General features: G+C 38.8%; 1 protein-coding gene across 9 annotated transcripts in view; it reads left to right on the forward strand.

Moving 5' to 3' along the window:
• The window catches only part of ATP8B4 (ATPase, class I, type 8B, member 4), a 227820-nt gene that overhangs the window by 63546 nt on the left and 146590 nt on the right, over window positions 1-17684 (forward strand). For all 9 annotated transcript variants that reach the window (XM_014537818.1, XM_014537819.1, XM_014537816.1 and 6 more), the window contains 3 exons: window positions 212-325; window positions 3197-3295; window positions 5872-5933. In XM_014537818.1, coding sequence (XP_014393304.1) covers window positions 212-325; window positions 3197-3295; window positions 5872-5933 — 275 coding nt within the window. The remainder of the gene's footprint in view (window positions 1-211; window positions 326-3196; window positions 3296-5871; window positions 5934-17684) is intronic.

The raw sequence follows: 17684 nt of genomic DNA on the forward strand, positions 1-17684 counted from the left end.
GGCATTGAACAGTAATTTCACCTAGTTTCAGGAGCATGTCATCTTAGAAAAAAATGAAGGCCTTGGGCCACACAGAGTTTAAAATTTCCTAGATAACTGGCTTATATTTCTTGCTATGGTATAACTCATTCTCATCCTTGTAAGTTTTAGAGCTATTTCTGATAATGAACAGGCTTTGCTCAAAAGTAACATGATGCTATTTCTTTTCCAGGATAATCGTATCCACACATCCAAGTACAACATTCTCACCTTTTTGCCAATTAATTTATTTGAACAGTTCCAAAGAGTGGCAAATGCCTATTTCCTTTTTCTTCTGATTTTACAGGTAATGTTTATGTTGTATTTCTTCATGATCTCTTTGTTAAATGTATTCATATAATTTGAAAAAGTAAGTTACTTCACTTAGTTAAAAGTTCATGATTAGTGAAACCATCCTTATGAGATTTTTAATGTTATTATGTTATTATTGCTGTTTCTCTTCACAAATGTGGGAGGTCTAGGAATGGATAAAAACTAGCACATTCATCATTTTAAACACTGAGGTAATTTTAAAATGCAGTCTTGCACTTCACTTGAACCAAACCAGAGCCTAATGATTATTGTTCACGGCCTCTCCCCTTTCTTTATCTCCCTTTCATGTCAGCAGTATGGGTATTGCCAGAGTGAAGACAATGAGTCTAGCATAGTGGTAGTTTGTGGAACTTAATATGGCAAATTCACTTGCATCTAAGAACACTGACATATTTTGCTTATATTTTAAAATAAATGCTGTATGATATATGTTATTTCACTCTAGAATGATTTTTCAAAATAGTTTGAGTGGTTAATTGGTAGTTATAAACATTGCTTTTTTCTCCCATTTGACTAAAATTTTTCCTCCCATTTGAAAGAAAAAGGCATAGATCAAAGACTACATATATAATACAGCGCACATCAACCAGTTATTTACTTAGTATTTATTTCAGAGTAATTTAATCACACTAAACTAGTAGATTCCGAATGTGTTGGAATCTGTGTTAATTATAGGAGGTAAGAAGATAGATTAGATGTGTGCAGTCTAGATGAATAGTTTGAGTACTATTTTTTCTTTAGTTGAATAATTATTTGTATTAAGAATCTTTTGATTATAAGTGGCAAAAACTTATATTCTTTTAAGCAAAAAGGGAATATATTTATGAATATATGTCATTTCATGTATTACTGGATTTATGGCCAAACTATTTCAACAAATTGTGATGTTGCTTTTCTCTGTTTTCCTTCATGTTGGCCTATTCTCTGACAGGCTTTCTGTACCTGGTAGATGCTGAAAGCTTTAAACTTTTATTTTCCCAGCTTCAACTCCAATATGAGAGATTGGCCCATGTTGAGTTACACCTCTATCCATAAACCAATCACTGTGGCTCAAGAATTTTTCTAATATGTGTTTTAAAATTTTATCTTTATTATTGAAAGTATTAGACCAGGAATCGAACTGTGAGCTCCCGGTTCATGGATCACTGAGCCACACCGGGAATTTGATGCAGTGATTGTCTTGACCTTGATCACATGCCAAAAACTAGAGTCAGGTGGAATTAGTGCACCAAAATTACATGAACTGAAAGTAGAAGGGGTTGGGTAGTTCCCTAAGAAAATAAGGGTTAGTTGAAAGAACTGGATGTTAAACAGAAAAAACAACAACAACCCACAAACGATGAATGTTCATCTTACAATTTATTGAAGAGACTAGAATCCTAGATTTCTTTCTTTCTTCTCCCTCCCCCTGTGAATTTGCTTTTGGTTTCTTCATATAATCCTTTGTACCATTACAGAATTTTGAGCTCATTTCTCCAATGGATTTCTTATTTATGGTCAAAGACTTTTGTTCACAAAATTTTATATCCAGAAGGGGCCTTTGGGAGAGTTTAATCCAACCTCCTTTCTTTTATTGATGAAGAAATTAGACCTAGAGACATTAGATGCAGTATAAAGCTTTTACAAGTTAATGATAGAACTAGGTCTAGAATCCAGCTTTTCTGCCATCCAGCCCAGTGTTTTTCTTGGTACCTCAAAGTCTTTTGAGGTTTGTTTGTTTTTTAATTTTATGTGGAAGCTATTATATAAAATTGATTAAGTTTAGAGTTGTTTTAATGGGGCCTGATCTCCATACACTGACCATTTCCACCCAACCCTTCCCCGCCTGAGAGCCCTGAAACAGCTCCAAATGGACCCCCCCCTTGAAAACCACCTAGAGAACATGCCAGTTGTCATGGTGTCTCTTGCAGGTGGAGGTACAGGCACAAGGCTTTGGAGTCAATAGACCAAGGTTCAAATTTTAACAGTGTATGTTCTTGGCCCAGTTGCTTGACCTCTCAGATAGTTATTTATACAATGGAAAAATGATAACCAAGGCTGCGGCTTTTCCTGGCTCTGGGACACCATTCACAGCGCATTCACTGAGGTGCTAGTTACATGGAATACAAACCCTTGGGTTTGTATAAAACAACTTGATACAGAGTCTAACTCAATGGACTTCTCTCAGGATTAAATGACATAATATACGGAAAGTACTTGGTACAGTGTCCGGCTCAAGGTAGATGCTCAAAGAATTTCTTTTTTGGGAATTGGTGAGGAGTTGGTAAAATTGTAAAAAGTTGAAATGAGTAACTGATAAAAGACAGGTGATATTTATTTTTAAAAATATATATATTTTTCCATTGATTTTTAGAGAGAGTGGGAGAGAGAGGGAAAGACAGAGAAATATTGATGTGAGTGAAACACATCTATTGGTTGCCTCCCACATGAGCCCCGACCAGGGCCTGGGCCAGGGAGGAGCCTGCAACCAAGGTACAAGCCCTTGACTGGAATCGAACCTGGGACCTTTTGGTCCGCAGGCAGGCCAACCTCTATCCACTGAGCCAAACTGGCCAGGGCTTATCTGGGAAAAGATCATCATCTGTGAAAGATTTCACGAAGCTTACTTTTTAACTTGCTATAAAAATTATATGTTTTATCAGGAAGTCTGAAAAGTGGTTCAATGATATGTTTATTCTATGTACCTTATGACCGAATACAAACAGAAAGTCATTCTATATGTATATAAATAACTGGAATATAATCCCATTAATCTTTGGCAAGTCTTAGAAAATTAAGTGACAACATTTGGAAGATACACTTACTAAATTTGAAAGCCCTAAACTGTTTGAAATGTTTGTTTCAGCTGATTCCAGAAATTTCCTCTTTGACCTGGTTTACCACCATTGTGCCTTTGGTCCTGGTGATAACTATGACAGCTGTCAAAGATGCTACAGATGATTATGTGAGTATTTGCTTTTGACAGACTATTAATCCCCAGAGGGAAAGTAGGGGAGGAAGGGGGCAAGGGGAAGAAATCAACCAAAGGACTTGTATGCATGCATATAAGCTAAACTGATGTCTCAATTTCAATTGTGACCTCTCAGAAGTAGAAAAAAGAGACCCATTTGGAATTTTTAAATTAAGCTCTTTTGGTCAATATGATATAAAAACTCTCTTGCTAGTTGATGATTAATACAAGTCATAGAATCAGCAATGATTTGAATAATGACATCTTTGCAATAAATGTCTAACTTCCCCACATTATATGATCTTTCAGGAATAGAACTCATTTAGGTACATGAGTTCCCACAAATTGGCTTTAAAGGTCTTATTCATATAGACATACTTCATAGGAGAGTAAAATGGTAGAGCAGAAAGAAAGACATTTTGGAGAAAGACACCTTACCATACCATGTTCTAGCAGTGTAACATGATGCAAACCACTTCTTTCCTTGCCTGAATAATGTGGCCAATGACATCAGCACTGTAAGAAGGACAAAACAAGATGCTGTATATAAAGTACTTGGTACAGAGCCTGTCTTACAGGGTGTACACAATGAATGCTTGTTCTCTGCTCCCTTTCTGTCCTGGACAGTTCTCCTCTGAGCCTTCACATCGATTGCTAAGATAGAAATTGTCAAGACGAGCCAGTCTGAGATGACTATTTCTAGTCTTTTCAAACTCCGTATGTTCTAATACCAAGATGCCCTTGGCAAAGCCTGGACAGAAGTGAGAGTGGCCCCATCTTAAGGCCCAGAGAGTGGGCTGCTCAGGGTTCAGGGCGTGAACTGATTGGTATTTTTCTGTGATGCCCAGCTAGTCAACTTAGGGGACAGTTTTCAGGTTAGATATAGATGTGACTAAATACCTAATCTCTTTAGTCTTCTACTGCAGTTAATGCTTGAATATGCCTTTATTTTGTGATAATGTGGGCTGGTTCAATGAATTGGATAGCTTTATGAATCAGGATCTTGGCAGGAAACAGATGTCACTCTGAAATGGGGGAAGATTGGACTAAGATTAATAATGAGGAGACCATTTACAAAGAGTGTGGGCAAGGAAAAGCGCATGGGATAGCAACATGGGTGGCCAAACTACCTCTCACTTGAAGAGGCAAAGGAAGGAAGCAAGTATCAAACTTGAGGCTGTAGTTGAGGGCTGCTTGCAGCAGTTGGGGCTACCTACAGAGAGGAAGCAGCCACTGTTAACCCAGCTTGAAGGAAGCCAGGGAATTTCACTTTCCTCTGGCACTCTGCTCTCTGCCAGTGTCACCTACTGGCCAAACCCAACCAGAAGCCAGAGGGCAAGGACCATGTAGGTCAGCTTCCTCTGGCACAGGGCAGAGTGGAGAAGGATGGGTGTAGATTTGGAAGAGCAAACAAATTATCCAGCCCCCATGTCAATTTATGTACTTAGACAAAAGACCTATTTCCATTTCTATTGCTTTATTGGCGGGGAGAAGATTGCATGTCAATGATGGACTGGCAATTTACTCTTCTACCACTATTATCAACTCTTTCCATGTTAACAAATGACAAATATCTTATTCCTCCTGGTAATACCCATTAACTTATACCCAGCAATCAGTGTAATTGTATGCCCTGGGCACAGCGTAAAGGAAAGACTGGGATGGGTTTAGGAAGGATGTTGAAAAAGGGAAGGGCTGGTTGAAGCATTTTGTATATTGTGATATTGATGTAATATTTTGAATATTTTTAAAAGGCAAAAGCACTAATTCTCATGATTATGATCTATGAAATCAGTTTCATGTTTCCTGATACTCCCCCTTGTACATCTGTGCATTTAGGCTAATGGGTTTGAAACAACACCTTATATTGTAGCTTATTACTGTCTAGTCTTGGCAGTTCACATAGAAAGTCTTATCGGAATGACTGCTAATTTATGAGTTTAGTAGAGGGCTCATAATATATGGATTCTTCTAAACAATATAAGATATTTACATTATTGGAATACACAATAAGAAATAGGATCATTTGGGCATAAAAACACAAATCCACACCAAATGTGGTTCAGTATTATATTTTGATTTTAAAAGAGTGCTCAGTATTTAATAAGTTCAGTGTTAACAATTATAATTTCTAGAGAATAAAAGTACATGTTGTTACAAGTAATTTCTTGGCTTCAAAGAAATCCATAAAACAGAATAAATGATGTTCCAATAAAGCATTGAGCACATACGTAAGAGAAATGGAAGTCCCCGTTCCCTGTTGAAGACATCAAAATTAATGTATGGTTTTCTCTGGAGCTCTGTGGCATATTGTCTTCTTAGAAACAACTAAAAATGTGTGGAAATTGGAAGAGCATGTGGTTAGACTTGTTCCGCTGAATAAGGTTTAGTGAGGAGGGTCTTGATTCAGATTTAGAACACGTGGAGCTGGGCCCATGGTAACCATAAGCTGTGCTCATTTTGGGCAGATGTTGATAGCGTTCAAATGAGCTGAGAGTACTTTCAGTGTCCTTATTTGTGCTGACAAAGTATGATTTAATATGTTTTTTCACAAATACTTTGATTTTTAGTTTCGCTACAAGAGTGATAAGCAAGTGAATAATCGGCAATCTGAAGTGCTCATCGACAGCAAGTAAGAAATACAATCTTTGCTTTATCTTTAAGATTTCTGGCACCACAAGATGGGTCTTGACAATGGGTAGCTTTCTCTTTTAATTAAATATATATGTCTTTCCCCCTTTATTAAAAATTGCAATGTAAGTCCATTTTGTGTTCATGGTTCTTTTTCATGCTCAATAAATGCTTGTGCTGGACGCTCAGCTTCTACTTCAAATCCCTTTGGAGTTTCTTTTGTGGAGCACAGACATATCATTGTCACTTTCTATTTCTAGATCCAACACTATTTCGAATTGGCACACATGTGATGTCTTGTATGTAGAAGATGTTTCATAAGTACTTGCATATTTAATTTGGTAATTTCTGAGGAGTACTGCAAGAGAGACTTTGACACATTACTGTTTCAAATGGCAGTGATAAGAATTTTGTATTCACTCATTAATTGATTTTAGAATGAATTATTCACCATAACACAGATGTTTCCATTGCCTTTAAATTCCTCCATCAATAAAGAAATCTTTATGGGAATGGTTCTTGAATTTGAAATGCTTTAAAACATGTATTTACAAACAACAGAAAAAACAGCTCCAGAAAACTGAGCAAAAAGTAAATCTTCATTCCACTGTTTCTTACACTTTATCTCTTTGTCCTGTTTTGGCTAATAAAAACAGATGGAAAAGTAAATTTGTGGCAAGTACTTCAGTCTGGTGGTCATCATCATCTTCCCATGATTTTTAAAAAATATATTTTTTTTATTGATTTCAGAGAGGAAGGGAGAGGGAGAGAAAGATAGAAACATCAATGATGAGAGAGAATCATTGATTGGCTGCCTCCTGCACACCACACGGGGGATCGAGCCAGCAACCCGGGCATGTGCCCTGACTGGGAATCAAACCATGACCTTCTGGTTCATAGTTCGATGCTCAACCACTGAGCAACACTGGCTGGGCATCTTCCCATGATTTTGAATCATTTGGATGCTTTGAAGAGTATAATTTTTAAAGGAAGTATTGTAAACAAATGAATCACATGAAACAAAAAATTTCAAGAAATTGAAGCTATTGAGAGGGGCTAGGTCGCCTAGACAATAACTGATAGAATTGAACTAATTAATCTCTTTTCATTACTAAATTTTGACCAATCACTAATTATGTAATGAATATATATAGTTTTTCTGTGTTGGATTATTTTAGAAAATGATGTTAAATACATGGTAAAGAAATATGATCTTAATTTAAACCCTTAGTTATAGAGATAGAGACTCTCAAAGTGTGATCTTGGTGTGACATGGATAAGCCATAAAGATGCTGGGAACCTCGTGGTTCAATTCCAAGTTAGCAGGTTTTGAATTGTTGCCACTGTAGTATGGTGTTTAAAAGCATGGGTTTTATACTCAGACTTTTGGTATGAGTTTAGTCCTGACCCTGAATAATTCTGTGTTCTAAGCAAGTTCTTCAGAGGTAGTAACTTTCATAAACTAATGTGGTGTGTGGCTTTGAGCTGTACTCTTGCATATCTTGATTTTCTCAAGTCCTGCAGTTCTGACTTGCTATTTATTAGACTGACATTAATATGATTTGGCTAATTTTCTGGGAACATCTGATGATCAGTCTTATTATCTTGATGTATCATCTCTTATAAAGTGTGTTAAAATATGTACAGTTGCATAATGAATTTGAACTAAAGGCCTGATTATATCTTTTAATGTCTCTCAAATTACCAGTTAAATTTGTGTTATTATATGGGCAGTGATAGATATTGAAGGCTCTACTTAGGGGCCATAGGTTAATCCAGTAACTTAAATATTCAGGAACTTGATGACCAAATGTCTCCCACACATGCTAGCTAACATTGTCATTATTATTAGAAGTAGCATTAGTGTTGCTTTCTTGTGGTTTCATTTAGCTTTTTGTTGAGTCCTGATGAGGTAGTATCTCTTTGTAATTCAATATGGTGTGACATTTTTAAAAAGTACTATTGCTGATGTTGTAGAGTTGAAGGGAGAAGCACATATCATTGAGAATGGAGTATTCTTTAGGATTCAGTTAAAATCAGGCAAGATTTTCCGTGTGTAAGATTACCTATTACTGTGAGTTCCTTGAGGGCATCTTTCTTGATCAGGTCTGTGTCCCTTGAGCCTAACACAGTGTCTGTTAAATTTTCAAACTGAGCAGCAACAAGTGTCCTTGCTGAGAGGGAATTTACCAGAAGAGCTTGATCTGTCAAATTTTGTTGAGTCCCATCACTAGCCAACTCCTGTGGCTGGGATGGTGGTCTTTGCAGAATGTACGTGGGCTCTGGAGATTGGCTTTTCACTTTTTGGTTTTGAGAAGTTGGAGCCATCAAATGGGCTTAGGTCTGAGATAGCCCAGGGAGGTTTGTCCTCCTTGGAGCTGGTTGTAGTTGAGGATGCTCTTGGTCTCTGATCAGACCATCACTATCTTCCTGTGCTCACTCCCTATGTGCATTGCTTCTTAGGGCTTGTGCCTGCCACTTTCTTCAAAGCACTACCCTTGGGCTGCTGGAGCCAATGATTGATTGGTGTGGGAGTAAGAAAGAGCAGCACCCCTGCCTCAAATTGAACAAGCTGTGAGGCATAATTTGCACCCCTGAGCTCCTCTGGAGACCAGGCTGAGGATGGGACTTTGCCTGCAATCACACCCTTGCGTGGCTTCTTCCCTTCCTTGTGTTGCTTCTCATTTCTCTGACCAGTTTATCCCAGAAATACTTTCCTATGAGCCACTTGCATGTGCATCCGTATCTCAGGTTCTGCTTCTTGTGAACTTGATCTAAGATAGTAGTTAATGCACACTTAACCCCATGGCAATGCTAGTGGAAAATATCAGGAAAGTGCTTTTGGGTCTACCCTTGGCACCTGTGGGTTATAATCCAGGGATAAAATAAAAAGCCTGGAGGGAATCAGGGAGTCCAGGTATTTCCGGAAGTGAGTGTTATACTGGGGTGGGCACCAGCAGGTACTTGTGGCTTCCCTGTGTGCTCCTGTTGGAAGGTCTTGGACTTGGGGTTCATCAGGGCAGGAGCAATCATCAGCTTCTCCTGGAGGGAGAAGAAGCATGGGGGGAGATTCCTGAGGGGAAGGGGTATAATGAAAGCACTTTGCAGGGAACCTGGGTCTATGTAAGTGATCGCTGTGTGACTTTGGCAATTAATTTTCCTTCTGGTCTCCCTCTTTCTGTGCTCAGAAGCGAGGAAGGTGGGTAGCTATGTTTAGATTCAATACATATGTATTGAGCAACTACCATGCATGGGCTATAGTACTTTCACACATAACTCTTATAAAACCCAAGGTGTGGGTAATAGTGCCTCATTTTAGAAATAAAGTGATTAAAACCTAGAAAGGGAGTGACTTGTTCAGGGTTCCATGGCAAGTAAGAATCCAAATTAGGCTTCTACCCATTCATAAAGCAATGTGTAAGTATGAACTTTGTGGTCTGATCATATCTATTTACTAGTGTTTTATATTTGAAGGGCTTTGTTTACTCATCATTTTTATTTATTTATTTATTTTTTTATTTTACTCATCATTTTTAGCACTGTGCAAGCGGTGATGCTGGACATTGTAAACGTAAGCCACAAAATAACTAGAGAAATAAAACCCTTCCTTTATAACCTTCTTTTTCAATTTTAGTTTTGTTACTCATATTCCTTTTAAATCAGGACCAGTTTTCTGCATCTGCAATCTTATAATACATGAAAGTACTTAAAAAATAGGTTTTGTATTTGATTTGAATATAATCTTTTGGTGACTTTAGTTTTAAAACTAAGTAGGAGTGCCCTGGCCAGGTGGCAGAATTGGTTGGAGCATTGTCCTGTACACCAAAAGGTTACAGGTACAATTCCAGGTGGGGGGCCTATGGGAGGCAATATCTCACATTGATGTTTTTTTTTCTCTCTCTCTCTCTCTCTCTCTCTTTCTCTCTCTCTCTCTCTCTCTCTCTCTCTCTCTCTCTCCTCAATAAAAACATATTTTGGGTGAGGGTTAAAAAAAAACTAAATAGGAGTGGCATGATTCCATACAGTAAAAATTAATATGACTGCTAAGTAGGAGGTGCATGTTCTTGCCTTAGGCAAAACAACATATATCTGCTGACTGAACCTGTGACTATCAATAGATACTCAATGTTTCATAAGAGGAGGTTTCCTCAAGTCATGCTAGCATCCTTGGCCACCGTGGGAGCAGCTGGGCAGGTGAGGGGCTATGAGAGGGCGTCTGGAAGTTGTGGCAGAGGTCATCTAACCCGATCTCCTCAACCTGGGCTGCATATTATATCCGTGCCCCAAGCCCCAACCCAACTCACAGCAATTAAATGAGGGTCTTAGAGGTGAGGCTCTGGTGTTTTTATAAAGTTTCCAAGATGATTCTAACATGCAGAATTAACAGCCTCTAATGGCAGCCATCTCTTTACCCATATCTATATCTCTGTGTTTATATCTCTCTAATATTAAAAGCATCTAAAAAAAGAAATTCCATTAATTTTTAAAATGGTAAGCATAGTTTTACATATTATAACTCTCTTTACAAAGGAATGATTCTATAATGCTTAAAGGCTGCATAACATTCCATTAAATGCATGTCTCATAATTCAAATGAGTACTTCCTTATCGTTTGATATTTCATCTGTTTTTATTTAAAATATTGTTTTTTGATCTTTCTGAATTGATAGATCAAATCTGGGTTTTTGGGACATATTTATAAACTCACCTAGGAAGATTACATTGTACCCATTATTTCCTATATGAAGTAATTAGAACTTGAAGCATTATTTCTCAGTCCACTGAATATCAGAGAATCTAGGGTTTAAGTGTGAGCAGGACCAGGTTGGGCATAGTGATTAAACCTTGGGAGGGTTCAGTTTCATCAAACATGAGGGTTCCTGGATGGGTGGCTCTCAGACTTCCAAGTTTATATTTTCTTTTTTTTTAAAATATATTTTTTTATTGATTTTAGAGAGGGAGAGAGAGAGATAGAAACATCAATGATGAGAGAGAATCATTGGCTACCTCCTGCACGCCCCACACTGGGGATCAAGCCAGCAATCCAGGCATATGCCCTGGCAGGGAATCTAACCATGACCTCCTGGTTCATAGGTTCCGCTCAACTACTGAGCTACGCCGGCCAGGCCAAAGTTATTTTTTCTTAATCATGGAAGAAACCCCCCAAATTTTCTGTTTTAAAAAATATATTAGTGACATATGCAAATCCCCAAACATCAATAATTTGAGACAGTTGAATATAAGTTTTGTATTATGGTTACTAGCTACATAGCACTCATGTGTAAAGTATGTACACCAGTTGCGGTCTGCAGAGTTCCTGAATACATTAGGGCAGTGACTGGGCAGCGTGACCAGCAGATCCTTCAGGAGGCTGTGATGGAACTCTTTCTGTCTTCTTTGTCCTGCCAGATTAGAGGCATGTAGACTGATGGTCAAAAGATCTATCATTTGCTGCTGAATTATTGGAAGTAACTTACCCAAGAGAGAGAGAAATTTATGTATGGCATTGCCCTCTGTTGGATTTGATCCAAAATGTCAGTCATGGGTAAGAGTGGATTATTATTAAATATGCTCCTCCTCTTTCTCCTTGGGCACCTGCAACAAAAAATACTTCAAGCTGACACATAGTTGGTGAGTCTGTGTGCTTCTTGTAAGTGAGGGAGTGGGAATGCTTGAGGTTTTGGGATTCTGTTGGGAGAACTGATGAACCCTTCATTGAGTTACCTTGTCTTCATCAAGGCTTTGTTGGCTTGCAATTGGAGTGGAGGCTTCTGTGGTTAAACACATGGCAGAACCCCAACTTTCTGAGATTTAAAATTTTTTTATCTCCAGCCCACCCAGATCATTTATATGTTATTAGAGGTCCAGTGCACGAATCCATGCACCAGTGGGGTCCCGCTGCCTGGCCTGTGGGATTGGGCCGAAACCAGCTCTCCGACATCTTCCGAGGGGTCCTGGATTGTGAGAGGGCACAGGCCAGGCCGAAGGACCCCACCAGTGCACGATCGGGGCCGGGGTGGGATGCAGGAGGTTGGCCAGCAGGGGAGGGACCACAGGAGGGCTCCAGGGCATGTCCAGCCCGTCTTGCTCAGTCCCAATCGGCTGGACCCCAGCAGCAAGCTAACGTACCAGACTGAGCATCTGACCCCTGGTGGTCAGTGCATGTCATAGCGAGCAGTTGAGCAGCCTTAGCATATCATTAACATATTACACTTTGATTGGTTGAATGGCCAACTGGACACTTAGCATATTAGGCTTTTATTATATAGGATGATGGTACCACTGGGACTAGGGGACAGCTATTTAGGGTTATATGAAGAGACTGCCTATTTGAAAGGAAAATTGAGGCAAAAAACTTGATTCTTCTTTCAAAAAATGTTAATAAAACATACTATTATGGGTTTAAATGACAGTGAGTTCAAAAGCAAGCTAATGGGAGTAATCTCAATGCTTTTTTTCCAGGGGAAGTTGTTTAAAAATTAATTTAATTTTTAGCTCATGCTGCTAACTCACAGAAAATATGTTTCAAAAATAGTTTCACCCTCAATAAATTAATTTCAGTTTCTTCAGTCTTGGATTGATCATTTCTTGGGCAGTTTCTGCATGTCAGTTTTGCAGATGGAACTGTCCATTTGCCAATGTGCTGGTTTCTGTATGTGAGCCATGGCACTGTTAAGGTTCTTATAAATGATTTTCTATTGTAATCAATTATTATAATGCATAAATACATTTTTGTGTTAAATTTCCAAATGGTGACTATTTCCCCAAATGAGGTACATCTTGAAATAACAGGAAATTATAACACTTTCAAAACTCTGTACATGGGCTTTTCAGTGGAGTCTCCTGATTTCTTTTTAAAATTTATATAATCCAGATGTTAGCTTCTCTCTTTTTCTCCTCTTAAAGCTCCCTCAGGTATTCCCCCCCCGCCCCCCAAAAAAAGCATTAGAGAGCAAGGTAGAGTTGAATGAAGATTTTGTGGGGGTCATATATGAGGGGTTTTATATCACATACTTCATAGCAAACAATGTGAAATCCCATTTTAACATTTTTCTTTCTCAAAGTTCTTTCAGCAGCTGGCCTTGTGTAATCTCTTCCCCATTCAGTGCTCAGTGTAGTTGGCTCCAATCTCATTCTCTCAGTATTTGGGGCCCCTCATATTTATCTCCCTTTTATTACTCAAAGTACTTTGGTTCATCCTTGGCTCCGAACTCAAACCCATCACAGCTGCTCACTAAAATAGCAGATTCTTCTGTAACGAGGACCCACTTATCTTGCATGACAATGAAAGCTTAAAATACACCACATTCTAGGTAATATTTAAAACTTGATTCTCTCTACTTAAAAAAAAATAGATTTCTGTATCTCTTCTCCATTGTCATAGGGAGGAGATCTAGAATTTCCTTTGAAAAAACAAACCCAAACCTAAACCACAAAGGCTTTAGGAGTTAATAATGTAAAGCCCTCTTAAGATCTTAAAATCTGAAAGCTAAAGGAGATTATAATATTATAGTGAGTAAATTTGGTTTTAATCAGAGCCCACATGTTGTCAATACCAAACCAAACAAATGTTTTAACAGCATTTGTTGATTAACTACTTATTGTTGATTAACCACTTACACATTTCTGCTACAGAAACATTTTGCTTTAAATATTCTGAGATAGTATCAATAAGTTAATTTTTTCCATGCATTTTAGATTGGTATATTATCTGTTTGCTGTAGTAGGAAATTAAGAAAACTTAAAAGAGTATAAAGAAAATATAGAAGTTACTGTTGGTTCCAGTACCCCGCTTGGAGTAAACTACAATGAACTTGTGAAGGCATTTTATTGATCCCGTTCCTCCCCAATCTTTACTTTCTTCTCTCTCTTTTTTTATCCTTTCAACTCTTTCACACAATATTCATTTAAAAAATAATTATTTTACTATAAATTATTGTCATGGTTTGAATGGTGGCCCCTCAAGAAATATGTCCACTGGGGCCTTGCATATAATTTTCTTCGGAGAAAGGGTCTTGGCATATATAATTAAGTTAAGGATCTTGAGATGAGCTCATCCTTGTAATCTATCGAAAGTGTGAATACAAGAGAAGAGAAGAGAAGGAAAGAAGACACATAGCAAAGCAGGTAATGTGAAGATGGAGGCAGAGATGGGAGTTAAATAGTCCAAGTCATGGAATGCATGAGGCTACCAGAGTTGGGGTGTGAGGCATGGATCAGATCTTCCTCTGGAGACTCCAAAGTGAGTGCCACCCTGATGACGCCTGGATTTTGGACTTTAAGCCTCTAGAACTGAGAGAGAATAAGCTTTTGCTGTTTTAACCATCTAGTTTGTGGTAATCTGTTACAGCAGACCTTGGAAATGAATGCTCTCTTGTTTTTAGCTTTTAGTTGAGAGGTTCTGTTTGCTCATTTGTTCATTTTTTTTTTACTCAATAGACATTTATGAAATGCCTACTGTGTGTCAGGCAGGATGCTATATGCTGGGGATGCAAAATTAAATTAGGCACAATTTCTGCCTCAAATATAATGCAGCCATACATATATGGTATTCAATAAGCTTATCTGTAGAATTGTCACAATACTCTCAGCATTTTATTGTTTTTACTAACAAGTAAGGCGAGTGAGCAAAATGACTAATCTCATTAGGAATGTGCAGCTTTTGAAAATTCTTATCAATATACAGGCTCTGTAGACAAACCAATGCCAGGTGGCAGAAAAAAATTCAGTAGGATTTGGGAACCTGGTTGGAAATGATGCCTTGAAGCTGTAACTCAGGCAAACACTAAACCACCTTTCAACTTGAGTAGTATTCTCAAAAACTAAGATCTATTTTCTTATTTCATGCCAAGAATTAAAAAAAAATTATTTCTGCTTGTTGACTTTTGGCAAGAATTAGATGTGCAGTGATACAAGAAGAAAAACAAAGAGGGGCAGAGAGCATAGAAAGTAAGAGTAATGATCTCTAAATTATATCCAAAGACTCAAAGCACCTGGGAAATCTGGGGGCTATAAGAGTGATATTGTCAGCAACACCTGGAAAGAGAACTCTGTCAGTGGCATTGTCGACCAGTTACCAGAGATAAGGAAGGAAGGAAAAGTGTAACTTGGATTGTGATGCTAAACATTGCAGAAGGAAGCAAATGAACCCTAATGATGGAGAAAGAATAGATTTTGAAGATGGTGCGGTGGGTGGGTGGGAAGAGATCAACCAAAGAACTTGTATGCATATATGCATAACCCATGGACACAGACAATAGGATGGTGAAGGCCTGGGTTGGAGGGTGGGAGTGGACTAGGGGAATAAAGGGGACATATGTAATACTTTCAACAATAAAGATTAAAAAAATAAAAGTTGATAGCATTTTTAAAAGGAGAATATAGGTGCAATAAAGTTTGCTTTCTATAAGTTTTAGAAAAGGAGTGAGCATTCATTCAAAATAAGTACTTATTGGATTTTAAGTTTGACTGATGTCCTATGTTAAGGCCAGTATGAGAGAGTTTGAAGGGGGAAGAAGAAAAGCAAAGTATTGAGAAATGGAATTAAGTTTAGAGAGGGCTTCGTGGAGGAGAACACAGGAACATCAGTAAGATAGAAGGGGCTATGTTGGCAACAAGGGATGAATTTTATTCAGATCATTTAATTTGCTCTGTGTGTCAACCACACCTGTTAAGATTGCATCAGGGACATGAAGTAGAATTCAACAGGGGCAGAGTAGTGGCAGGATTTCATGTTAACCACTCATCCACCTATCATTCAAGCCACACTTATGTGACACTCCTCTGTACCAGCCACTATGCTAGATACTGGGGATATAGGGATTGCTGAGACCCATGTTCCTTCCCTCAAGGAGCCTGGAGTTTAGGGGAAGAGATGGACAAATAAACAGACTATTTAACAGGAATAAGTGCCATGAGAAAGGGAAACCTGAGATGCTGTGGGAGCACACACACACATGTGGGAGGACCCTAACACAAGTTGGAAGGCCAGTAGCAGGGCTTTTATTGTCTCAGAATAACTCATGGAAGAATTGCCCCCCAGCAAAGATCAGCCACTGAAGAGCTAATTGAATGATGGGGTGTGAGAGAGGGGAGATCAGAGGAGGATTAGGGAAGGATCCAGGCTATAAATGATGGCTAGCTCTTCATATTATAAGTAGAAGGAAGCTAAGAACATGCTAGATGAAAAATACAGAGAAATGATCTGGAATACATTCATTCTCTCCCTATCTCTTTCCCATCTCCCCAGCTATGTGCTCTGGTAAAGTGTGGTCCATGACTGCCATCCTCATATATAGACTGCTCATATAGGACTGTTGGAACCTGCATTGTCTTTTCCACCCCATGAGGTAGGAGGATGTTGGGAAAAGCCCACCAGCCTGGTGTCAGGAGGCTGAAGTCTGGTCCCGGCTCTGTCACTAATTGGCTGTGTGACTAAGAACCATGGACTTCGGTTTTCTCAGCTTAAAACAAGAGGGTTGGATACCAGTCATTTTCAAACCCTTGCCAATAAGCAGAGCCCTTTCAAATGAAATCTCATATGGAAGCTCAACATACAGAACAGATATAAGTGTTGCTGCTCAGGATGAAACTTGGTGGGGGTCCAGATGTGTTCTTGGCTGCTCTCTCATCCTCTGTGGTGGCCCTGGAGGGGCCTCTACGGACATCAGTGAGCTGTATAGTGCTTGTCCAAATGAGGTCTGAGAACTGCCTTGGTCCAGATCAACGGGGCACAAATTCTTGAGCCTTTCCCCAGACTTCCAGAATCAAAACCTCAAGATTTGAGACCTATGACTCTATTTTAATCAGCCCTTATTTGAACTTTTATGCACATTGAAATTGGAGTACCATTGGGCTAGATACTTCAAGGTTCCCCCGAGTCTTTAATACTGAGACTCTGTGACCCTCTTTTGCTTTGTTGTGATGGTGAAGAACCTAAGAAGGGAAGTCAGAGATTCTACAGGATAAAAAGACTTAACTGAAAATGGCGAGTCAGAAGTGTAAGGGTGGATATTATGTTAATAACAATAATAGTAATAATAGATGCAGTAATGGTAATAATAATAATAGATGGCAGTGGAAGAGGAGAATTGGATATAAGCAAATAGGTTACAGAATGGATTAGGGAAAGTAGAGAGCAACTTTAACCACAGGATCTTCTAAAACTGAAGATATTGTATTCCAGATGGATGAAATTGTAGCAAAAAGTGTCAGGAGATGATCCAGAGCATGAAGCTGCCAGAGATAACACCCTGATGAGATCTTTCCACAAATCCTGTGCTCACCTCTATCGTAGCACAAAGCATCTTCATGGTCTCCTTACCATTCATCTATTTGTCTATATATACTGAGGCTATTAGGTGCTGGGAATACAGTGAACCCAAACAGACAAATAGTCATGCTGAGTGGCATTTAATTAAAAGCTGAGGCAAGAGTGCTGCTAAGGAAATGATTATAGCTCTAAAGAAAGAGGTGTGTGTGTGTGTGTGTGTGTGTGTGTGTGTGTGAGAGAGAGAGAGAGAGAGAGAGAGAGAGAGAGAGAATTAATTAGGCAAGGGGGGTGACGTGACGGGACGAAAAGGAGAACTGCAGATAGAGGTAACGGCATGTGCAAAGGTTCTGTGGACAGAGGGAGGGTGGGGATTATGAGGGATTGAGTTTCAGAAGCACAGAGAGAAAGACTGAGAGAAGAGCAGTGTGAGATGAGGCCGGACCCTGCAGGGCCTTGAAGACCATGTTAACAGTATGGAAG

The sequence above is a fragment of the Myotis brandtii genome, unplaced genomic scaffold (genome assembly GCF_000412655.1).
Source record: "Myotis brandtii unplaced genomic scaffold, ASM41265v1 scaffold182, whole genome shotgun sequence".
NCBI classification, from domain to species: Eukaryota; Metazoa; Chordata; class Mammalia; order Chiroptera; family Vespertilionidae; genus Myotis; species Myotis brandtii.